The sequence below is a fragment of the Grammomys surdaster genome, unplaced genomic scaffold (genome assembly GCF_004785775.1).
Source record: "Grammomys surdaster isolate TR1022 unplaced genomic scaffold, NIH_TR_1.0 125977, whole genome shotgun sequence".
NCBI classification, from domain to species: Eukaryota; Metazoa; Chordata; class Mammalia; order Rodentia; family Muridae; genus Grammomys; species Grammomys surdaster.
Window position 1 is genome coordinate 3,983,944 of NW_021620793.1, and position 21,909 is coordinate 4,005,852.

The 21,909-nt window shown below is 47.1% G+C and overlaps 1 protein-coding gene across 1 annotated transcript in view; it reads left to right on the top strand.

Annotated features, from left to right (window-relative positions):
* Lrrc38 (leucine rich repeat containing 38) overlaps positions 1 to 8,878 on the top strand; it is a 23,787-nt gene extending 14,909 nt beyond the window's left edge. Inside the window, exon 2 of the mRNA XM_028754049.1 lies at positions 7,560 to 8,878. Within this exon, the coding sequence (XP_028609882.1) occupies positions 7,560 to 7,813 (254 nt within the window). The 3' untranslated portion in view covers positions 7,814 to 8,878. The remainder of the gene's footprint in view (positions 1 to 7,559) is intronic.
* Positions 8,879 to 21,909: the final 13,031 nt, after the last annotated feature.

Here is a 21,909-nt window from a genome sequence, read left to right on the forward strand (position 1 = left end):
TCTCTCTCTCTCTCTCTCTCTCTCTCTCTCTCTCTCTCTCTCTCTCTGTGTGTGTGTTGGGATAAGGTCTTATATTTTGTAGCTCAGGCTAGCCTCAATCCCTTAATCTCTTGCCTCACCTCATCCTCCAGAGTGCTGTGCTGTGATCACAGGCATGTGCCATGATACTCCATGCTCTACCGTGTTCTAGACGGGAGTTCTTGGTTTGTTATGTGTATAGTCTTGGGGATCGAAAGCAGGGACTTGTGCATGCCAGGCAGGGAGTGTTCTGCTTCTGAGCATACCCCTAGCCTTTTTGTGTTTTTGTTTGTTTGTTTGTTTGTTTTTGTTTGTTTGTTTGTTTTAGTTTTTCAAGACAGGGTTTCTCTTATAGCCCGGGCTGTCCTGGAACTTACTCTGTAGACCAGGCTGGCCTCGAACTCAGAAATCCGCCTGCCTCTGCCTCCCAAGTGCTGGGTGGGATTAAAGGCGTGTGCCACCTCCGCCTGGCTTTTGTGTGTTTTAAATTCTGTGACATAGTCTTTCTGTGTAGCTCAGGCTAATCTCTAACTTATTTTTTTTTAAATATTTATTTATTTATTTATTTATTTAATGAATATGAGTACAGTGTTGCTGTCTTCTGACACACCAGAAGAGGGCATCAGATCCCATTACAGATGGTTGTGAGCCACCATGTGGTTGCTGGGATTTGAACTCAGGACCTCTGGAAGTGCAGTCAGTGCTCTTAACCACTGAGTCAGCCCCAACGTCTAACTTTTGATTCTCTTGCCTTAGCTTCCTGAGTACCCTGGGATTACAGATATGAGACACCATAACCAACTACAGTTAGTTTGGATAACCCCGTTTGTGGGTAGCTATTGAGGCAGCTATAATGAAATAATGCAGGTCCATGCCCTGTGGAGTTGTCACAGTCCTCCCAACCCCCATGGTCACTCTAGCTAACTGAGAAAGTTCTCCTCAGGTTTTAGGGATTCTCAGTCACGCAAAACCAGGATTTTTGATTCAACATAGAAAAGAATTTTAGGACTGGCCAGTTTATGGAGCTGAATTTATTAAAGATATTTTGATATAGCTTTAAATGTGAGAGTTAGAAGAGAAAGGGGCTCAGGACAGACAGACACACCTGAGAACATATGTACTCAAAGAGTCCTGAAAAGTATACCTAAGTATGTGTGGGCTCCCCAAGGAAGAGTGGTGGGTACATCTAGTAATTATATGTCCTGGTTAGGTGTCTGAAAATTTGACAACAAGCCAGAGCTATCTGGGAAAAGAGAAATCTCAATCTAGAAAATGCTTCCATCAGATTGGCCTGTGGGATTGTCTTTGGAGGCGTTTTCTTAATTGATTGGTGCCGGAAGGCCCAGCCTACTGTGGATGGGCTGGTGTCCTAGGCTGCATGAGAAAGCAGGCTGAGCAAGCTATGGGGAGCAAGCCAGTAAGCAGCACTTCTCCATGGCCTCTAGCTCAGATCTTGCCTTCATGTTTATGCCTTGAGCTCCTGTCCCGGCGTCTCTGATGATGGACTGTAATCTGAAAGCAAATGAAGCCCTCCTCCCAAGTTGGTTTTGCTTAGTGTTTTATTATAGCAATAGAGACCATTCTAGATGGGGCTGGAGAGATGGTTTAGTGGTTGAGAGCACTGACTGCCCTTGTGGAGGACCTAGGTCTAGTTCCCAGCACCTACATGTTAGCTCACAACGACCATAGCTTCAGTCCCAAGAGATCTGACGCCCTCTTATGGACTCTGTGGGCATTGCATATACATGGTGCACAGATATACATGCAGGCAAAACACATAAAATAAAACCTAAGACATACTCTATGTTTATTATATTCAAATAGTTGCTTAAATGAGATACTTTTCTGTTTGTTTGCTTGAGACAAAATGTCATATAACCTTCAGTAGACAGCTGAGACTGGCCTTGAACTTCTGATCCTCATGACTCCACTTTCAAGTGTGCTGAGGCTACAAACACACCTGGCTTCTGGGGACACTATAAATTGTCCCACTAGCTAGGGTCCTGCTGGCATTTCCTGTAAAGAGGACAGGATTTTAACATCCTAAATCACATGGATGGCACAAGCCAAGGAAGAGAGTCCTGTCCCACATGGCAACAGTCCTGGATTTGGGGTTAGGAGGCAGCTCAATTGGTAGAGTGTTTGTCTAGCATTCAGGAAGCCCTGAGTTCAATGCCCAGCACCACATAAACCAGGCATGGTAGAGTATGCCCATAATCTCAGCACTTCCAGTTGTGGAAGCAGGTGAGTTTGAATGGCAAGGCCATATTTGGCTACATATGAGTTTAAGGTTAGTCTGGGGTTCATGAATCTCTACCTCAGAAACAAAACCCTGGGGCTGGACAAACAGTTCAGTGGTTAGGAAAGTGTATTGCTCTTCAAGGGGACAGGAGTTTGATTCCCAACACCCATATCAGACAGCTCACAACTGCCTGTAATTCCAGCTCCAGGAAATCTGAAGTCTGGCCTGTTTTTCAGATGTGTGTGCACACGGGTGACAAACAAACACACACACACACACACACACACACCTAAGTCAATCAGTCAATCAGTCAGTCAATCAATCAATCAATCAATCAACCATAATTCTAAGGAACTCAGTGAACCACACACAAAACATGGATAGTGATGGTGGTGAATGGCTTTAATCCCAGCACTTAGGAGGCAGAGGCAGGTAGATCTCTGTTAGTTTGAGGCCAGGCATTGGAGGTGGGGATGAGACTGGGAAAAGATATGCGTGTGTGTGTGTGTGTGTGTGTGTGTGTGTGTTAATGACTAAATTCGTTATAAACATATAGAAAACTATCAAACAACAGCGATAAAACTCAAACCAAAACAGTACCAAATTGAGAAATCCAGTCTAGGATAAGGTACTGTTAAAGACAGAAGGGAACCCTGAAGTCGCCCACCCCAACACTGAAGCCCTGCACCAGTCATGGGTACTGCTGCAGATGGCTCCAAGGAGCGAGCTCCACCCTCTTCTGCCTGGTCCCGCCCATCCAGCTGATTGTCTTTGTCCAGCCCCTCCTGTTTGTCTACCCTCTGTAAGCTCCGGAGAGCCGTTAAGTCGGGATGTCTTATCACAACTGAGTGCGCAAGCCCAGCCTCCATCCTGGTGGGTTGCGCAGCGGTTTCCCAAATAAGCCCTTTTCTTCCAGCCGCAGAGAAATGTGAAATGACATTTTCTAAAAACGCCGCTTTGTAAAAATGCCAAGGCTAATCTCGAGGCACAAAGAGCATTGTGGAAATCGGAATTGACTCAGGGAGCTGCAGCTTGGGAAGAGGTCTGGGCTTAAAGGTGCGCGCTATGGGTGTGCATTGGCTACAGACTCAGAAAGCTGAGCTGAGACCCGCTGCTGCCAGCTGGAGGGCTGCGTGTTGCCTGCAGCTGTTAGAACCCTGCTCATGCTCAGGCTAGACTCCTCTTGCTTGTTTTTAGGGCATATTGGCGTAGCATCAAGAAGAGGCAGATTGACTGATTTTAGCACTGAAGAAAGAGATGTCTGTTAGGAAGTCCCACTAGGGAAAATCTTAGAACTTCTCTGAAGACCGAAGTTGGAGTTCGATTTTTTTTATTTTTAAAAGTATGCCTAGCTGGGCGGTGGTGGTGCGCGCCTTTAATCCCAGCACGTGGGAGGCAGAGGCAGGCGGATTTCTGAGTTCGAGGCTGGCCTGGTGTACAGAGTGAGTTCCAGTACAGCCAGGACTATACAGAGAAACCCTGTCTCGAAAAAACCAAAAAAAAAAAAAAATGCCTAACTTTAATTTTCCCGTGCGTGTGCGTGTGTGTGTAAGCCAGAAATAGGCATCAGATTCCCTGGAGCTGGAATTATAGGCAGTTGTGAGCCATCTGATATGGGTGCTAGGACCCTAACTTGGGTTCTCTAGAAGACCAGGGCTGGCCCAATCTTCCTGCTTGCAAGTTTCAATGTTGTAGGTATGCATTGTGCCATATGGTGATAGAAACCAAGGCTCTGTGCACATTAGGCAAACACTTTGCCCCCAGAGCTACGTCCCATCCCAGCTGTGGAGTTTTATCTTCTTAAGAAACAGTCAAAGGCTTGGGATGTAGCTCAATGGTACTATGCTTGCCTATGATGAGCAAGGCCCAGCACCCTATCCTCAGCACCACCAAGAAGGGAGAGAGTTCAGAAAAGAAAGAGGGGGAGGGGAAAGGGGAAAGGAAAGAAGAGAAAAGGGAGGGAGAAAAGGAGGAAGTGTAAAAGAAAGAAAAGAGAAGAAAAATCCATGATAAAGATGGACATGGTGTCCCACCTACAGGAAGTGCAGAGACAAAGATGGAGCAGACTCTGAAGGAACGGCCAACCGATGACTAGCCCAACTTGAGACTGAGCTCATGGGCAAGAACCAGTCCCTGACATTATTAATAATACTCTGTTATGCTTGTGGACAGGAGCCTAGCATAACTGTCCTCTTAGAGGCTCCACCCAACAGCCGATGGAAACAGATGCAGAGACCCACAGCCAAACATTAGACAGAGCTCAGGGAGTCTTGTGGAAAAGTTAGGGGGAGGATTGAGGGACCTGGAGTGGATAGGGATTCCACAGGAAGACCAACAATCGACTAGCCTGGATTCTTGGGGCTCCAAGACTTACCTCCCCCCGCCCCACACATATGCAGATGTGCAGCTTGGTCTTCATGCCAGTTCCCAACAACTGAAGCAGGGGCTATCCCCGACTCTGTTGCCTGCTTGTGGATCCTGTTCCCCTTGAACCGCCCTTCCCAGGCTGCTTGTCTAGTCCTAGTGGGAGAGGATGTATCTGGTCCTGTAGTGACTTGACGTATCAGTGTTGGAACCCAGTGGGGGCCTCCTGCTTTAGAGGGTAAGGGAATAGGGAATGTGGAGAAGATCTGTGTCAGGGGACTGGGGGGAGGAGGGCTGAGATCAGGATGTAAAGTGAATCAATAAGTTAGTGGGGAAAAAAGGATGGGCATGGTGGCTCACTCTTGTAACCCCAGCACTTGGAAAGCTGAGGCCTGGGCTTACAGAATGAGTTCCATACCAGCCTGAAGTATATAATGAGTTTCTGTTTCAAAAATTAATCAAATGGGCAGTGGTAGTACATTGTCTTTAATCTCAGCTCGTGGGAGGCAGAGGCAGGTGGATTTCTGCAGGTTTGAGAACAGCCTGGTCTACAGAGTGAGCTCCACGACTGCCAGGGCTGTTACACAGAAACTTTGTCTCAAACAAACAAAAACCAAAACAAACACAAACAAAAGAAAGAAAAGAAAAGGAAAAATTTAACTAAAAGGGGCTGGAAAGATGCCCAAGCAATTAAAAGCACTTACTACTTGCTCTTTCAGAGGATCTGAATTCTTGACCCAGCCCTGAAGGTCAGTCAACAGGGTCTGCAAGAGAGAGAGTGCGGATGGAGGGGCAAGAGATTCGAAGAATGGAGACAAGACAGGGTGTATGATCAAGTCCCATTTATTGAAAGGAAATCATGGGTATATATAAGCACAAGCAGGGGAAAGCAGCTGAAAACACTTTACCATGTGCACCTTGCAGCTGGGGGCATTAAACAACAAAACAAGATATGTAAGAAAAACAAGATGTTTATCAGAGTGTGCTTGGCTGTTGTGGGCTGTTGAAAACACAAGTTTCTTGTCAGGGTATATGGCCAGAGATGGCTGCAGAGATGATAGCTGCTTTCTGCGAGGACTTGGCTCCCAACAAACTCTGTTTCCAGCAACCTATGTCAAGCAATTCTAGATGATCCAATGCTTCTGGCTTCCAAGGGCACTGCATGTAAACACACACATAGACACACAAACAGACACATGCATACAGACACTCATGCCTGTGTGCGCACACATGCACACACAGAGAGAGACATACAGACACACATGTACACATGTTAAATTTAATATTTAGATCAATGTTTTCTTGGGCTGACTATCTAAGCGGCAGTGGCTCTGTTTAGTTCTGCCACCATGTTCTGTGGCCAGAGGCCATGTGTGCACCGTAGCTAGAAATGGCCAGCCAGAAATACCAGCCCTGGAACCCACAAGATGCCAGCATGGGAGATGGGAGATGGCTCTGCCAATCTACCACGCTGTCTCCACAAGGTTGGGCTGAGCCCAGATCATCCCACCATCCACGTGGTACCCAGTAGAAATGAGACTCTAGTGCTTAAAGAGTATCCAAAGGCTTTATATGTTTGGTGATGCCCAATTAACAAGATGCCCACAATTAGAGATGTGTTCCAATATCTAACCTTATGATATAAGTTGTTACCCAGGAATCCTCTCAATATGTGCATGGTCCTCCATGGCTCCTATATCCTGCTCCTTCCTAGCTCCTCCTTTTCCTCTCCTTACTCCTCCCACATTAGCTCCTCCCAAATTACCGAGTTTATGGTAAATGTTGCAGGGAAAATATCTCGCTACACAAACATACACACATACATACATATACAAACACACATGCACACACACTGTGAATAGAAGCAGTAGGATGAACAGAATCAATGTGCAGTAATGCATATATAGAAATAGAAAGTCAATTCCATTAAGCAGAGGCAGGTAGATCTCTGTGATTTTGAAGCCAGCCTGGTCAACATAGTGAATTCTGGGTCATCCAGGGCTACCCTGCCTCAAAATATACATATATATATATATATATATATATATATATATATATATATGTATATGGAAAACCAAAGCCAAGCATAAACCAAAGAGCTCTTCTTGTCTAAATCCTTGGCTCCATAAAGCGGCTACACTGATTTAGGGAGAGGTCAGAGTTGCTAGGCAACTATTCCCTTGGAAGGGATACATGCGTGGGGCAGCTGGGGACATGTGAGGGATAGGCCAGGACTGAAGGAGGGAGGAAGCTCAAATATCTTTCTACACAGGGAAACCCTGTCTCAAAACAAACAAACAAACAAACAAACAAAAACAGATGCATGCGGTAAAATTAAATTGAAGATGATTTCTAGCAGTATATTTTAATTTATACATTTAATGTGTCAGTAATTAAAAGGAAGCCAGGCGTGGTGAATACAGGCCTTTAATCCTTTCTCCATCTTCTGTTTCTGAGCTAAAGGAGATGAGGCACACTGGTAGGAACCTCAAGTGTGAATGGGAGTGCTGGGCAGTGAGTGAGATGTTCTTTGCTGGGCACAAGGGGTCTCATTAAGAAGGTTGGAAGAACACATCTTTACTCTCAGCCAATGTTGGGAAAGGGTTGGGGGTGAGTTCTTTGCAGCTTAGAAACAGAGAAACAGAGGAGAACAAGAGAAGCTTTCCTGAGTATTTGAAGGCACCAAAGGTAAGCAAGGGTTAACGGTTCCTGTCAAAATGGTGTCTTCCATTTTCTCCCTGGAAAAAGCGCACCTTATAACTCTCTCCACAGGTAACAGGAAGTCTTTAGAGCTGAAGCCCGGGCTCTCAAGCACAGATGTGATCCTGTGAAACTATGTTACCAAAGCAAGTGTTGAGAGAACTCCTCTTCTGAGGTGCTTCTGAGCAGCCATGGGTTGCAGCCTAACCCTCTCATTCCACCTATCTCTCCCCAGGCCTCGATGCCATCCAGTGCTCACTGCCCATGGAGGATCGGAGGGTGGCTCTCAGGGAGCTCTCCGAAGCCAGTTTCAGCGAGTGTAAGTTCAGCCTGTCTCTCACAGACCTCTTCATCATCATCTTCTCTGGGGTGGCTGTGTCCATTGCTGCCATCATCTCCAGCTTCTTCCTGGCCACTGTGGTGCAGTGTTTCCAGAGGTGCGCCCCTAACAAGGACACGGAGGATGAGGATGATGATGAAGATGACTGAGCTGTCTCCTCCTGCTCTTTGCTTTCCCACACGCAGCCAGTGGCACCTCTCCAAGGGAGACAGATGCTGAAGACAGAAGAATCGCATCACTCCAGGCGGTAAACGGGATGGAGCTTGCCTAGATGCACCTGCTGGGACAGCTGGTCCCAGAGTATAGAATCAGCAGAGTAGAGATACAGGAAGGATGGAGAGATTCACGCTTAAGCCGAGCCCACCTCCCAGGCGTGGGGGACTCATGTGTGTGAAGACAGTCAAGTTAGGCTTCATGGCTTACAGCTTTACAAACCTCCCAAGCTGAAGTGAGAGCTCACAGCTTCTGACCTCAGAGGTGTTTGTGCCGTTCTTATTACAAGCTGCACTATGGACCATGAACCATCTTCCCCCTAAAAGACAGTAGTGTTCTCAGTGTAGATTCAAGTCGAGCTCCTTCTCATGGGAGCAGGAATCCTTTTCTTCTAGAGAAGATCCCAGCAGCCTTGGGATGTTAGACCAAGAACAAACAAATGTATTTACAATAGACAATCTCTGTCTCCCCTGTGTTGCTGTGTTGATACCTCACACCCAGTGTGATGAACGTGGGCTAATGCAAGATGGCCTGAGCCAGCAGCACTGAGCTGGTGGGCTGGGGGCCGAGACCTGAGGTGGAAGCTCACAAGAAGTCTCTGGGAGTGTTCTAAAGACCCACTCCTTCAGGGTGTTTTGAAGAGGGCCCTCTGGCTATAATTCGGTCATGAGAATGAAGTCATTCTCAGTGCATTCAGTGCCCTTATAATTCAGACTTTGGAGGCCTCCCTCTCCCTGTCCCTTTTTACTAGTTGAGGACCCAGTGAGAGGGTCTATGAACCAGGAAGGGGTCTTTCACAGGAACTCAACCATACTGGTGTCCCAGCCTCTGCCTTCGAGCCTCCCAAACTGAGAGGAATAAATGTTTGTTATTTATAAATCCTCATGTCTGTGGGTTTTTTTTTTTTTTGGAGGGTGGGCAGAGAGGAATAGCAGCTCAAGGACAGTAGGACACCATCTTTAGCTGAAATGTTACCCAAAACTAAAAGCTTAGGCTTTGTCTGTAGTCTGTTGGTAAGTAGGCTGGGAAGCATATATCGTCGGCCCCGGACTCCAGTCCTTATCCTAAGAGGTAGCACCTTGCAGAGGACTGACAACCATGGTGTCGAGTTGTGACAGCCACTTTGCTTGTCAGTCTTCTCTCTGTAGTGTACCAACAGGGTGTTCCCCCTGAGAGTCCCACCCCAGCCAACAGCTGAGCCTTCCTCTGTGTTGGAGTGGTCTGAGACCCATCAGCTGTAGAAGTTTTGGGAAACTCTTCTAGAAGTCGGGAGGTCAATAAGGAGGTTGCATTGGGCCAGCAAAGTGTTCATGAAGCAAAACAAAACAAAACAAAACAAAACAAAACAAAAACAAGAACCCCACTGGATGTGATGCCACACACCATGAATCCCAGTACCTACGAGGTAGAACTAGAGCGCTATGAACCCGGTTCATCTGGAATGCCTCCTCTGAGTTACTCTCTGTCCTGGGACTTCATTTATGTCCTTCTTGGAGTCTGATACTGCTTCTCAAGTGACAGTTTTGTTTCCCTGTATAAACTTTGTATAACCAGTCAGGGATACATGCTACATACTAAAACACCATCTTAAAATAATAAAAAAAAGCTAGCATGACAACACATGCCTGTTATCCCAGCCAGCACTCAGGAGGTGCAGGCAGGAGGATTGCCTCAAGTTTGAGGCTTGGCTGGGCTATGCAGTACAAGTGAGACCCTGTCTAAAAATCAAAACAAATGATCAAAAACCTTACACAGGGACTTGGCCTCTGAACAACCTCCAACAGTGTCATCAGTGGCCTCAGGGTGTGTGTGACATTTCCTTGGAACATAGGCTGTGACAGTGTTTTCTGGAATGAGGGAGACATCACTCTGCTTCAGAGACAGTATGAAGCAGACGTGTTGTGAACCCCAGTGGGTTAATGCAACATGATGTGTGTTGGCTACAGTGAGTGAGTGAGTGGGGCTGGGGGCCAGGACCTGGACCAGAAGCTCCCTAGAAACTGCCAGGACGTTTTAGGGAACTCCTTTGTTGTTCATAATGTGGACCTTAAAGGCCAGGTGCAGTGGTGCACCCCTATAACTCCAGCCCTTGGGAGGTAGAGGAAGGAGGGTCAGTTGTTCGTGATCAGTCTGGGTTTCATGCAATCCTGTCTGAATAGGAAAAAAAGTTGGGGGCTGGAGAGATGGCTCAGCAGTTTGGATTAGTTGTTTCTCCTGTAGAGGACCCTGGTTTGGTTCCCAGCACCCATATGGCAGCTCACAACCCTCTAAAACTCTTCCAAGGGGAGCCGATGCTTCCTCCTGGCCTCCAGGGGCTCCTACATGCACACAGTACACATAGCTCACACACATACAAAGAAAGAAAGAATGAAATCTTGCTTTTGTGATTATTCCTGAGCACTTTACTGACTCCCAGGTTCTGGGTTGTCCTGGATCATCACATGGGGACGTCACATTAGAAAATGGCTTTTTCTTTACAATACAAGGAAACAAAACTTTCACTTGGGAAGCAGTAGCAGACTTTTAAGGAAATAAGTCCCATGACAGAGAATAACTCATAGGAGGCATTCCAGAGTGGTTGGATGCTGTGTGCATCAGGGATCTCCAGAGAAACTCAGCATACAAAAGACGCATATCAAGCGATGTATTGAAGGAACCTGCTCACATAGGTGGGTGAGGAGAAGCACCACAATCCGCAGTTGGCAAGCTGCAATCAGGAGAGTTGATGCTGCAGTCCCAGGCGAGGGCAGTGGAAGGCTCAGTTCAGCAGTCAGGGAGAAGGATTTCTCCTCTGCTGCCTTTGTGATTTGCTCAGACCCCGAATGGATTGGATGATGCCAACGTCATGTTGCCCAATCGCTCGACTCAAGTGTTGATTTTGGCTAGAAATAGCCGAAGTAGACACACTTGGGATTAAGCACATATCCGAGCATCTTACGGCCCAGTCAACTCGACACATGAAGCTAACTACCATCCTCCACAAGGCTTCTGATTGGATGGTTTCAAGCTGAACCCCACTTTCCCTCTTCTCTTACTTTCCTAGCCTCCCTCTCTCCTCTCTTTTCTTCTAGTCTTTCTCTCCTCTTCTCTAGCCCCAGAAATCTTGGTGAGACTCTCAATCACCCCTCATGGGCTGACTTCTTATCTCATTTCTAAGACAACCTCTGCACCTTAGTGGGCTCTGACCCTTGAAGGAAGGTAGCCTTCTGCTGAGCAGACCACATAGGCAAACCGAAGTTGAGCGTCACATGAAATTAGGTGTTGTTTGAACTCTTGTTTGTACAGCACAGTTAGCAATGAGTCCTTAACTGGGGAGAGTAAGCCTGCAGGGGCTTTGCTGCATTCGGGCATAAATAATATTGTAATAGTCTCCTCTGTGTAGTCTAAGGGACACCCTGCTGGTCCTTAAGTTGTGATGACTCTCTGAGAGAAGATCTGTTTCCTGGGAGATATGTAAACAACATTCACCCATGACAAACTCAGGTAAGAGGTACAATTCCACCAAAGGTCATCCGGGGAAGAGTTCATACCGCTTCCTTACAGAGAAACGGGTGAGTAGTTACTTGTGGGAGCATGGGTCACCTTAAAGCAGCCACAATGGGAAACTCTTTGCCCAGCAGGGATGACATCTTCCCATGGCTGTACAGATGGAGTTCTGCCCCTAGTCCTTCCCACTTATGTTCTCCAGTGCCTCCCCCAAACCTCGAGGCCACCTGCAATTAGAGCAGAATTGCATGCAACGGGTTGGGAGGGCAGCCGGGTACTCAGGTGAGGCTCCCATGACCCTTCGCTACCTGTTCCTTCTGTGAGAAAATGTCAACAGTCAATAAAGCCCTGTTGTGATGTTTCTTTTGCAAGTGGGCCCAGGAGAACTCCTGAAGATGGCAGCAGTTTGGCCCAGAGGATAGTTCTAGACAACGGGGGTTGTCCAATCTCCTTCCATCTCTCTCTCCAGTCACTCACACTCTTCGGCCCTCCAATTCCTCAGGTCAGCCCCAGCGTGCCCCAGCGGATGTTGAGGCCATTCTACCCGACTCCCTCTGTATGCTCTTTCCCTTGACCATCATTCCCACTTGGCATCCGAGTCTCACCTCAATATTACCTCATCAGAGGGGCCTCTCCTGCCCAGCCCAGGAACCCCTGACTGGTCACCCTCTGTAATGACTAAACTTGACGGTCCACTTTCCTGGGCTAAAGGACATCCAGGTATGTGATATAGCATCTTTTTCTGGTACGTCTGAGAGGGTATGTCTGGGCGGAGTTAGTGCATGATTACTTACTACTTACTTACTGTGTGGACCAGCCCAGCCCATAGCTGAGGGTCCAAAGAAAACAAAAGGAGAGAGAGAAGATAGGTCCATCTTTGTCTTACTCCCTTTGTAAACCCCTCTGATATATCTTCATACATACATATACGTGTATCTATATGTCTGTCTGTCTGTCTGTCTGTCTGTCTGTCTGCCTGCCTGCCTGTCCTGTTTGTCTGGAGAGCTGTAATCCCCTCTTACCCCATGTCTTAGTTAGGGTTTTAATGCTGTGAACAGACAAAACAACCAAGGCAACTCTTATAAGGACAACATTTAATTGGGGCTGGTTTATAGGTTCTGAGGTTCAATCCATTATCATCAAGGCAGAGTACAGGCAGAGCTGAGAGTTCTACATATTCATCTGAAGGCTGCTAGCAGAAGACTGACTTCCAGGCAGCTAGGATAAGGGTCTTAAAGCCCACGCCCACAATGACACACCTACTCCAATAGGGCCACACCTACTCCAACAAGGCCACACATACTCCAACAGGACCACACCTTCTAATGGTGTCACTCACTGGGCCAAGCATATACAAACCATAACATCCTGTTTGGTTCTCATGGTTGTCATCTGGGATGTTGCTTGCTTGTGCACAATCTTTCTGGACTATATCCTAAACTGCAGGAACCGGATCTATGATTATTCTTCTTACTACATGCTCAGTGAAGTCTTGCCTTGAATTTGGAATGGTCCTAATAAATGTTTGTGAAATCGGTGGATGGAGGGGATGAACTGATAGATGGGTGGGTGGGTGAAGTATGGGTACTTGTGTGGGGTTGCACACTGATTCATAAAAATAGGTGGGTGGGTGGGTCGGTGAGAGGAAGAGTGTTCCATCTGGGTGGATGAGTAGCTGGAAGGATAGGTAGATGGGTGGGTTGCACCTGTGGGTGAATAGATATGAAGGGACATGGCCAGGTGGGTGGATGAGTAGATGGGTTGGCCTGTTGTACATGGATGAGTGAATACATGGATGTGTGGGTGAAAGGATGGATGAATACGTGGATCAGTGTCATTGGATGTCCACCCAGGTGGATGAATAGGTAGCAGGAGGGTTATGGGAAAATAGATGGGTGGGTAGGAAACTGGTGGGCTGCATGCATGTGGTAAATATATATAAGGGTGTATGGCCAGGTGAGTGGATTGTAGAGAAGATTGCTGTGAGTAGGTGGGTTGGTTGAACGGACAGGTGGGTGGATAAGTACTAAGCCAATAGAGAAGCGACTGATTTCCTTCCATTTTTGAAGATCTGAAAGCCACCCATACCCTGCGAGGAATGTGGCCAAGAAGAATGGTGCTGAGCACATTCAAGAAAAAGCCCTCTTTGTCTTGCAAAAACACACAGGGCACATCTCTGAGCTCAGGGCTATGGTGATGTCAGGGGCTGTGTCCGTGCTCCTGGCCTGAGAGGTTGCACATCTCCAGTGCAGCCTGGACTGCTGATTATGAATGTAACCTCCGACCTCACCAGGGCTTTTCCCCTCAAAGCAGGGACAGCAAGGTTTTGGGTCACACCGCTGGGACACATCAGGGCAGCTCCGTCCACCTGGCACAAAGAGTCTTGGCATCTGACTTCGTGCTGAGTGGTTTTCATTTGTGACCATCTGACCCCTAATTACTTCTGTTAATTACTTGGACAGACTTTCTGTGCAAAAAAAAAAAGAGCTTAAAATCCAGGGAAGTAGGAAGGGGTGTCCTTCATCTGTCCTTGTCCACCACCTGCTCCCAAAGGAGACTACTGGTTCAGGTTCTTTGGTTTCCCAGGGATTTATTCTCTCATTGACTCTGTGCTGAAACCGAGGTCAGCCTGTCATTTTGATGGGTCCTCTCAGGAGCCAATTCTTTAGCTAATCCTATGTCTTCTAAAGTGACTGATTGCTTACTGGGGGACACGTGTGACAGTGGGGAAGGGAGGGGAGGAGAGGGAAAAAGCTCCTGGTCATCTGTGCAGCGCAACATCGACCTCTCCAGTTCTTTGTGCTCCCCTCCCATTCCCCATCCAAGGAAAGGCCAGTGTGGGGCAGCTCTGTCTATGGACAGGTCAGCACGTCACTGGGTGCCGGGGGTGCATACTTATAGTCCCAGCTTTTGGAAGGATGAAGAAAGATGATTGTCATGAGTTCTAGGACAGCCTAAGCTACAGAGTGACACTCTATCTGAGAAAGAAAGGAAGAAATAAAGAAATAAAGAAAGAGAAAGAAGAGAAAGAAAGAAAGCATCTCAAACAACAACATACGCACAAAGAGTCTGTCAAGACGGATCAGCAGGAAAAGATATTTGTTGCCAAGATTGACGACTTGAATTCAATCCCTACAGCCTGCATGGTGGGAAGGAGAGATCTGACTCTTGAAAATTGTCCTCTAACTTGTGCTCGAGTGCTACCCACACACTCACGCACACCAAAATCAGAAGTCTGAACAAACACAACCTTGCTAAATATAATGCCCATACTAGAAAATCTGCAGCATTTAGAAGACAAAGGACTGAAAACACAGGGCCAGCCTGGGCTGTTGCTCCACAAGGGTTAAGAAGCTCAAAACCATACTGGACAAGGCTGGAAAGATAGCTCAGCAGTTAGGAACACTTGTTGCTATTGCAGAAGACTCAGGTTCGATTCTTACCATCTACATGGCAGATCCTAACCACCTGTAACTCCATTTTCAGAGGATCTGAGAGGCCCACTTCTGGCTTTTTAGGATACCAGGCACACATGTGGTACACACTCATTTGCCTAAAAAGATTATTTTTTTGTTTTTCAAGACAGGGTCTCTCTATGTAGTTCTGGCTGTCCTAGAACTCTCTCTGTAGACCAGGCTGGCCTCGAACTCACAGAGATCTACCTGCTTCTATCTCCTGAGTGCTGGGATTAAAGGCATGTACCACCACTCCCTGGATTACCTAAAATCTTTAAAAAAAGTTGTTCTAGCTGTGTGTAGTGGCACATGCCTTTAATGCTAGCACTCACTCAGGGGGAAGAGGATGACAGATCACTGTGAGTGTGAGACTAGCCTGGTCTACATAGTGAGTTTCAGGCTAGCCAGGGCTACACAAAGAAATCCTGTCTCAAAAACAAGAACAAAAAAGGCATCCTGGACAAGAATGAAATCCTGACATAGAAACAAATCAATAAATAAATACATAAAAATAAACAAGAAAACAATCTTTATCTTAATAAGCCTCAACTTTTGCTTCATATGAATAACTAGTTATCAGTAACTGACACAAGCCAGAGGCCATGCTGCAGTCTGGCTACCCTCTTGTTTTCTTCCTTCCTTCCTTCCTTCCTTCCTTCCTTCCTTCCTTCCTTCCTTCCTTCCTTTCTTTCTTTTTTTTTCCGAGACAGGGGTTCTCTGTGTAGCCCTGACTGTCCTGGAACTCACTCTGTAGACCAGGCCGGCCTCAAACTCAGAAATCCGCCTGCCTCTGCCTCCCAAGTGCTGGGATTAAAGGCGTGCATCACCACTGCCCGGCAGGCTACCCCTTATAGAGTGGGAAAGGTCCTCAGTCCTGAGCGTTCTGCAGCTCCCACCAGAAATCTTTCCTCAAGTCCGATCCCGACATGGCTCTGCTCTGGACTCCCTGTCCTAATCTGTCCTATCATCCTGAATGTTTATCTGTTCTCCTCTTTGTTGGGAAACTGCTGTTGGATGGATGGATGGATGGATGGATGGATGGATGGATGGATGGATAGCTGGGTGGATAAATGGGTGGGTAGGTGGGTGGATAACTGATAGGTAGATGGATGGATGGGTGGGTGGGTGGATAGGTGGATAAATGGGTAGGTGGTGGATGGGTGGGTGGGTGGGTTGATAAATGGGTAGGTGGTTGATGGGTGAGTGGGTGGAAAGAGCTCCTTAGCAACCTTTGCAACCCCACAGTGGTTGTGGGCACCTGTCTCTCAGCAGGTACTTGCTGGGTAGTTGTAGAGAGTCATTGAGAGTAATTTGTGTGTCTGTTGCTAATGGGAGAGGCTAGTGTGGGGGGACTTAACGATGGGCCCATTTCCTACCCCAAGGAAAACCTGGGAAGTTACCTTGTGCCTCAGGAGTGTGTAATTCGGATCCAGACTGTATCCAGGCAAGGGCACAGAGATCTGCTGGAAGTGGTCCTGCCCTCTCTAATGGAAGACAGGGAATGAATGAGTGAATGAATGAGTGATGTGATCTGCCTATGGTGGTTCTCTGGACTTAGCATCCTCCCTACACTGTGACAAGAGCAAAGTCTCTGAAGTCGGGATGCTCAGGGTGAGCGAGCCTCAGCTCTCCTCTTACTGTGAAACATGGGTCAAGTTCCTTAGTCTCCTCGACCTGCGTTCTGTCTTCTATAAAATGGACGAGGTGTATCACTAACCTCATGCAGCTGCTGTGGGGACTTAGTGGGACCTCAGATGCAGGGCATGAAGCATGGGGTACGCCTCTGAGGTCCATTTTGATTTCAGATGGAAGACTGTGGAAGATGCCAGCAGGGACCTGCAGGGCCTGGCTTTCCTCCCGTCTGCACAGAATGAGGAACAGCCCTCAGGCAACTCCTGCCTGCTTCCCCCTTGTCTCTTTTCTCCACTTTTGAATCTTATTGAAATTCTTCTGTTGAATTCTTTCCACACCAGTAAAGGAGAGACAGAAGGCTCCTGCCTCTCCCCAAGGCAGACACGGAGTCTTTACCTAGCTCTGACTGGTTCAGGCTTAAGAAACTTCAGAGCGTTCTGTTTTTGCTGTTTTTTTCTTTGTTTTGAGTTAAGGTCTTATGGAGCCCAGGCTAGGCTCAAACTGAAGGTGACCTTGAACACGTGATTTTTCCTGCTCATAAAATCCAATTGCTGGAATTGCCACTCCTGACTCTGGATCCATTGAACTGAAAACAAACAACAACAACAACCCCCCCAAAAAACCCAAACCATAGAGCATCTTGTATTTAGCTATTTAGTCAGAGTTGACTAGGATGGGCTTGAAGAAAAGTGGGATTCACTTGGCCCCTACTGCTCAGGTGCCCTAGAGGAGGTTGGCACCCCCAGCCCCAACAATACTTTTGTTTCTTTTTCCTCTCCTTCGTGACTTCTGCTCTCCCATTCCCAAAGCCTGGATGGGGAGTTCAGTGAAGACGGAGACTCAGAAGCTCTGTTCAGCTTCAGATCCATTCCCATCCCATCCTGTTGTCATGGTGATAAGGATGATCTGGGAATCTAGAGCTGCTGGACCCCTGTGTTTCCTTACAACTTGATCTGAATGCAGCACTGATGGGCTGTGTTCACTGAGCCTCAAGGGAAGCAGCAGTGGTCACAGACCCACTTCAGGGGCTGCTCAGATGAAGATGACTGGGCTCTGCCTTCTGCCAGCCAGCCACCTGCAAGAAACCAGAACATTCAGTATGCCGCTGGCACCCTCTCCTAGAGAAGAGACCAATAAATAGCATGAAATACGGGAACGGCGGTCAGGTATTCAGAGGTCAGAGGTAGGGCTTCTCTGAGAAAATAAGACCCGGAGGGCCTACTCACAGGGGACATGGAGGTGGACACAGTAACAGCAAAGAGGAGAGACCCCCCCACCCCATGGATCTTTGCTTGCCTCTCCATCTACTCCCAGCCAAACTCAAGGCTGCCAGCTGCTGTTCTCTGAGTCAGCTGCCACTCCAGCCTGGGCAGTTGGTGACTTGCAATTGGGGTGGTAGGGGGGGAGGCCCTCTTGTGTGGCCTGAAGGCAACTCAATATCCCCTGTAATGTGCAGCTGGGATTTATCTCTCCCTGACATTCCTCCCAGCCAGCTAGCAGGCTGCAGCTTCAATAGATTCTGAGTGCTCTGGGATGAGCCGGAGTTCATTCAAGAGACAGAAGCCACTCAAGGGATAGAAAAGAGCTGTTGATACCAGAAAAGAAAGGCTGAGCCACTGAAAGACTTGGGATAAATCCAGACACAAGCACAGCATCAGGGCACTGGGAGGAGGGGAGCTGCCTGAATAATGAATTTATTTATCGCTCTGACCAGACTGTCTTCAAGGCAGGCAGGGACATTGTGGACGCTCGGGAGAATCTAGTTTGAGGTCCTGAGAACAAAACCAAACTTTTGGATCACGCTCCTGGATGAAGCCACAGAATAGATTTAAACTTCCAAGGGCATCTGAATAAAGCTAAGGAAAGTTAAGGAGGGAGGGGGTTGTGTATGGAGAGATGGCTCAGAGGTTAATGTGTGTACTGTGGCTCTTAGAAGATACAAGTGAGAGTCTTAGCACCCATGTCAGACGACTGTGAGCTGCCTGTAACTTTAGCTCCAGGTCTGGCATCTTCTTCTGACCTCCATATGTTCCAGCACTCACACAAAAATACACATAATTTAGGAAAAAAAAAAAAAAAGGTTAAGGACAGAGCGAGCGCGCCCACGTGTGGCTGTATACAGTACTGCATTCTGAAGTGTCTGACCTTGAAAATTGCATTTTTATTTTTCAGAATTAGCTTTTTCTTTCCATCTCCATCCTCACTCACTCCCATGTTCCATCCATAGCAGTGCATAAAACCTGTTGTGGTGAGCTGGTAATATGGCTTAGCGGGTAAAGGTTCCAGCCACCAAGCCTGATGACCTGAATTTGATCCCTGAGACCAACAAGGTAGGAGACTCAGAACGACTGGGAAAGTTGTCCTCTGCCCTTCACACCTACTCTGCGTCTTGCGGACACACACACACACACACACACACACACACACACACATGAATACGCACAGGCACACATACATACAATGTAATAATAATATGACAACAACAACAACAATAATAAAACAAAACAAAACAAAACAAAAAACCCCACCCTGGTTGCCTGGTGTGGTGGTGCACACCTGTAATCTTAGCACTCAGAAGACTGAGGTAGGTGAATTGAGGCCAGCCTGTTCTACATAGCCAGTAAGATTCCGTATCAACCAAACAGACAAACAAACAATCCCCTACCCCCAAACCCTGTCATTGTCTATAATTCCAGCACTGGGAGAAGGTAGACAGATGACTCAAGGTTATCCTTGGCTGCCTAGAAAGCTCTGAGGCCTTCCTGTGCTACATCAAAGGATTCAGAGCTGTCAGGGTGGATAGATATGTAGATTATGCCGCCAGCTTCCCGGGAGATGAACGATAATACTTATTTCCTCCGTTGCTGACAGAAGCAACACAGGTGAAAAACAGTAAGGTTTCAGTTTTTAAAGACTCGTTTTTTATTGGGCTGGAGAGAGGGCTTAAAAGCATTGGCAGCTCTTCCAGAGGACCTGGGGTTTCATTCCCGGGACCCATGTGGTGGCTCACAATTGTCTGTAACTCCAGTTCCAGGGCATCCGGTGTCCCCTTCTGTCTTCCATGGGCATGTGGGCACATACATATGTGCAGAAAAAGATGCCTATACACATAGAATAAAAATAATTCATCTATTTTTATTTGTGTGTACATGTGTATGTCTGTGGGAGTGTGTGCCACACATGTATGGGTGTCCACGGAGACATCTGCCAGCAACCCCCCCCCCCCAATTAGTCTCCTTCCTTTCCCTACACTCTTTTTTTCCCTGGGGGGAACAACTAATTTTATTTTATATTTTGTGGACCTGGGGTTTGGAGCCAGGACTTTACACACTCTAGACAGGTGCTCTTTGCTTGAACCCCATCCCCCAAACCCCTTTTTGCTTTCTCTCTCTCCCTCTCTCTCTCTCTCTCTCTCTCTCTCTCTTTTCTGGGCAATTAGATGCTGAAAACTATTCAGGATAACAAAGTGGGCGGGACCACTGCACCAGGGCAGTATCTATGGTCTCTCTCCAGAGGAAAGATGGATTTGAATTTCTAACAAGGTTGAGTCTTCTCTCTGTGTCCACATCAAAGTAGGTCATGAATCTGCTCCCACAGATTTCCCAGTCAGAAAGAGGGCTGGCACCCAGCCTGGCTCTTGATGGAAAGTTAATAGATTATTTCTTACCCAGAAGCCTTTGGACTGTGTGGAGATGCTGGGGATAGAGAGTCAGATCACAATGTTAAGTGCCAGGGGGGAAAATAGCCTGTTTTGACAGCAAGTTAACTTTCAGACAAGCTCGCTGGCGCCCTCTCATGAATATGGATGTGTTTAAAGAAAGATGGAATGAGAAGCAATTACTGCCCAGTGCACGATTTTCTTAAAGTGTCTCTTTCCTGTGATGCACGGGATGGAGGCCAGGGCCTTGTGGATGACAGGCAAGTGTTCTGTGTCTGAGCTGTACCCTTGGCTCTTCCAAATGTTATTTTTGGTGATTTAGTTTTTTAATTGGCTGATTACATATATATGAGTGTGCGCGTGTGCGCCTGCTTGCCTGGTTGTGAACTACATGTGTTCACTGTCTGCAGAGGACAAAAGATGGTGGCAGATCCTCTGAGATGAATCACAGGAGGTTGCAAGCCACCCAATGTGGGTGCCAACAATTGAACTCAAGTCTGCAAGAGCAACTAATGCTCTAGTGCTGAGTCACCTCCCCACTCTGTCTGTCCATCCATCCATCCATCCATCCATCCATCCATCCATCCATTTAAGGCAGGATCTCAGAAAGGGCTCAAACCCTGCTACCAGAATCTGCAGACTGGGTAAGTGTTCTCATGTCTCTGAATATAAATCGGGGCCTTGCCAGGACTCGCACAGGTAATCCTGTATCTGCTGGGGCTGCATCTCTGAAACTAAGAACATTGAGACTGAAGCATGTAGCTCAGTGGTTAGAGCACTTGCCTACCACCTGCGAGGCCCTGAGTCAGCATGACAAAATATAGAAGAAGTAGAGTTGGGAGTCATTAACAAGTCACAATACTTGGTTGTGCCCAGAACAGAGGATTTAGATGAGATACTGACAGTCCAATTAATCAAACCAAAGGGAATACCTACCTCATTGAACAAAGCTATGAAGTGCAGAAGCAAATGTCAGTTTGAAGACGACAGTTTTGAGCTGGGGCAGGGTGGTCGTCTAGTATGCACTAAGTGCTAGATTCAATCCCCAGCATGAACTTCAGTGTGTGTCTGTGATCCAGTCCTGGGGAGGGGCAAGCGGGAAGATCCGGAAGATTCTGATAGCAGGAGTCATGAGCCAGAGATTGCTGCGGGTTTAACGGAAGCTGGTTCTGCTCTGCTACAGCCCCTGATGATTTGGCTCTTTTCATGGTCCTTATTTTCTTTTTTAAAGAACTTCATTCCAAAATTGGAATGCTCTGACAGAGAACTGGAGCCCAGTTCCCAGAATCCACTTGGCTGGTCACTGCCACCTGTAACTTCAGTTCCAGGGAAATCTGGCGCCCTCGCCTGGCCTCGGTAGGTACTGCATGCCCAGGATGCACTTGCATACCTGCAAGCCGACTTCACATATATATGTATTCATCATATATAACAAAAAAGAAATTTAAAAATTTATCTTTTAAATTATTTTTGTTTGTTATTTGCTTGTAGTGCTGTAGATGGAACCCGGGGTCTCAGGAACACATAATGCACCTGCCAACTCATATCTTTCTTACTCCTAAAAATTGCAGCACGACTATACTCAAACATTTCCTAATAGCGATTGTTTAAAACTGGTGAATTCAAGGCCAACCAGGACTACATAGAGAAACTGTCTTAAACAAACAAGCAACAAACACCCCGCCTTGCAGCAGTAGTCACAGGCCTCGGCATGGCCGATTCACAAGAAGGCTTGCTTTTCTGAGTTACTTAGCAAAGACTGGCTTCTCTTATGTCTATCTCTGCTCTAAGTATGCTCTCC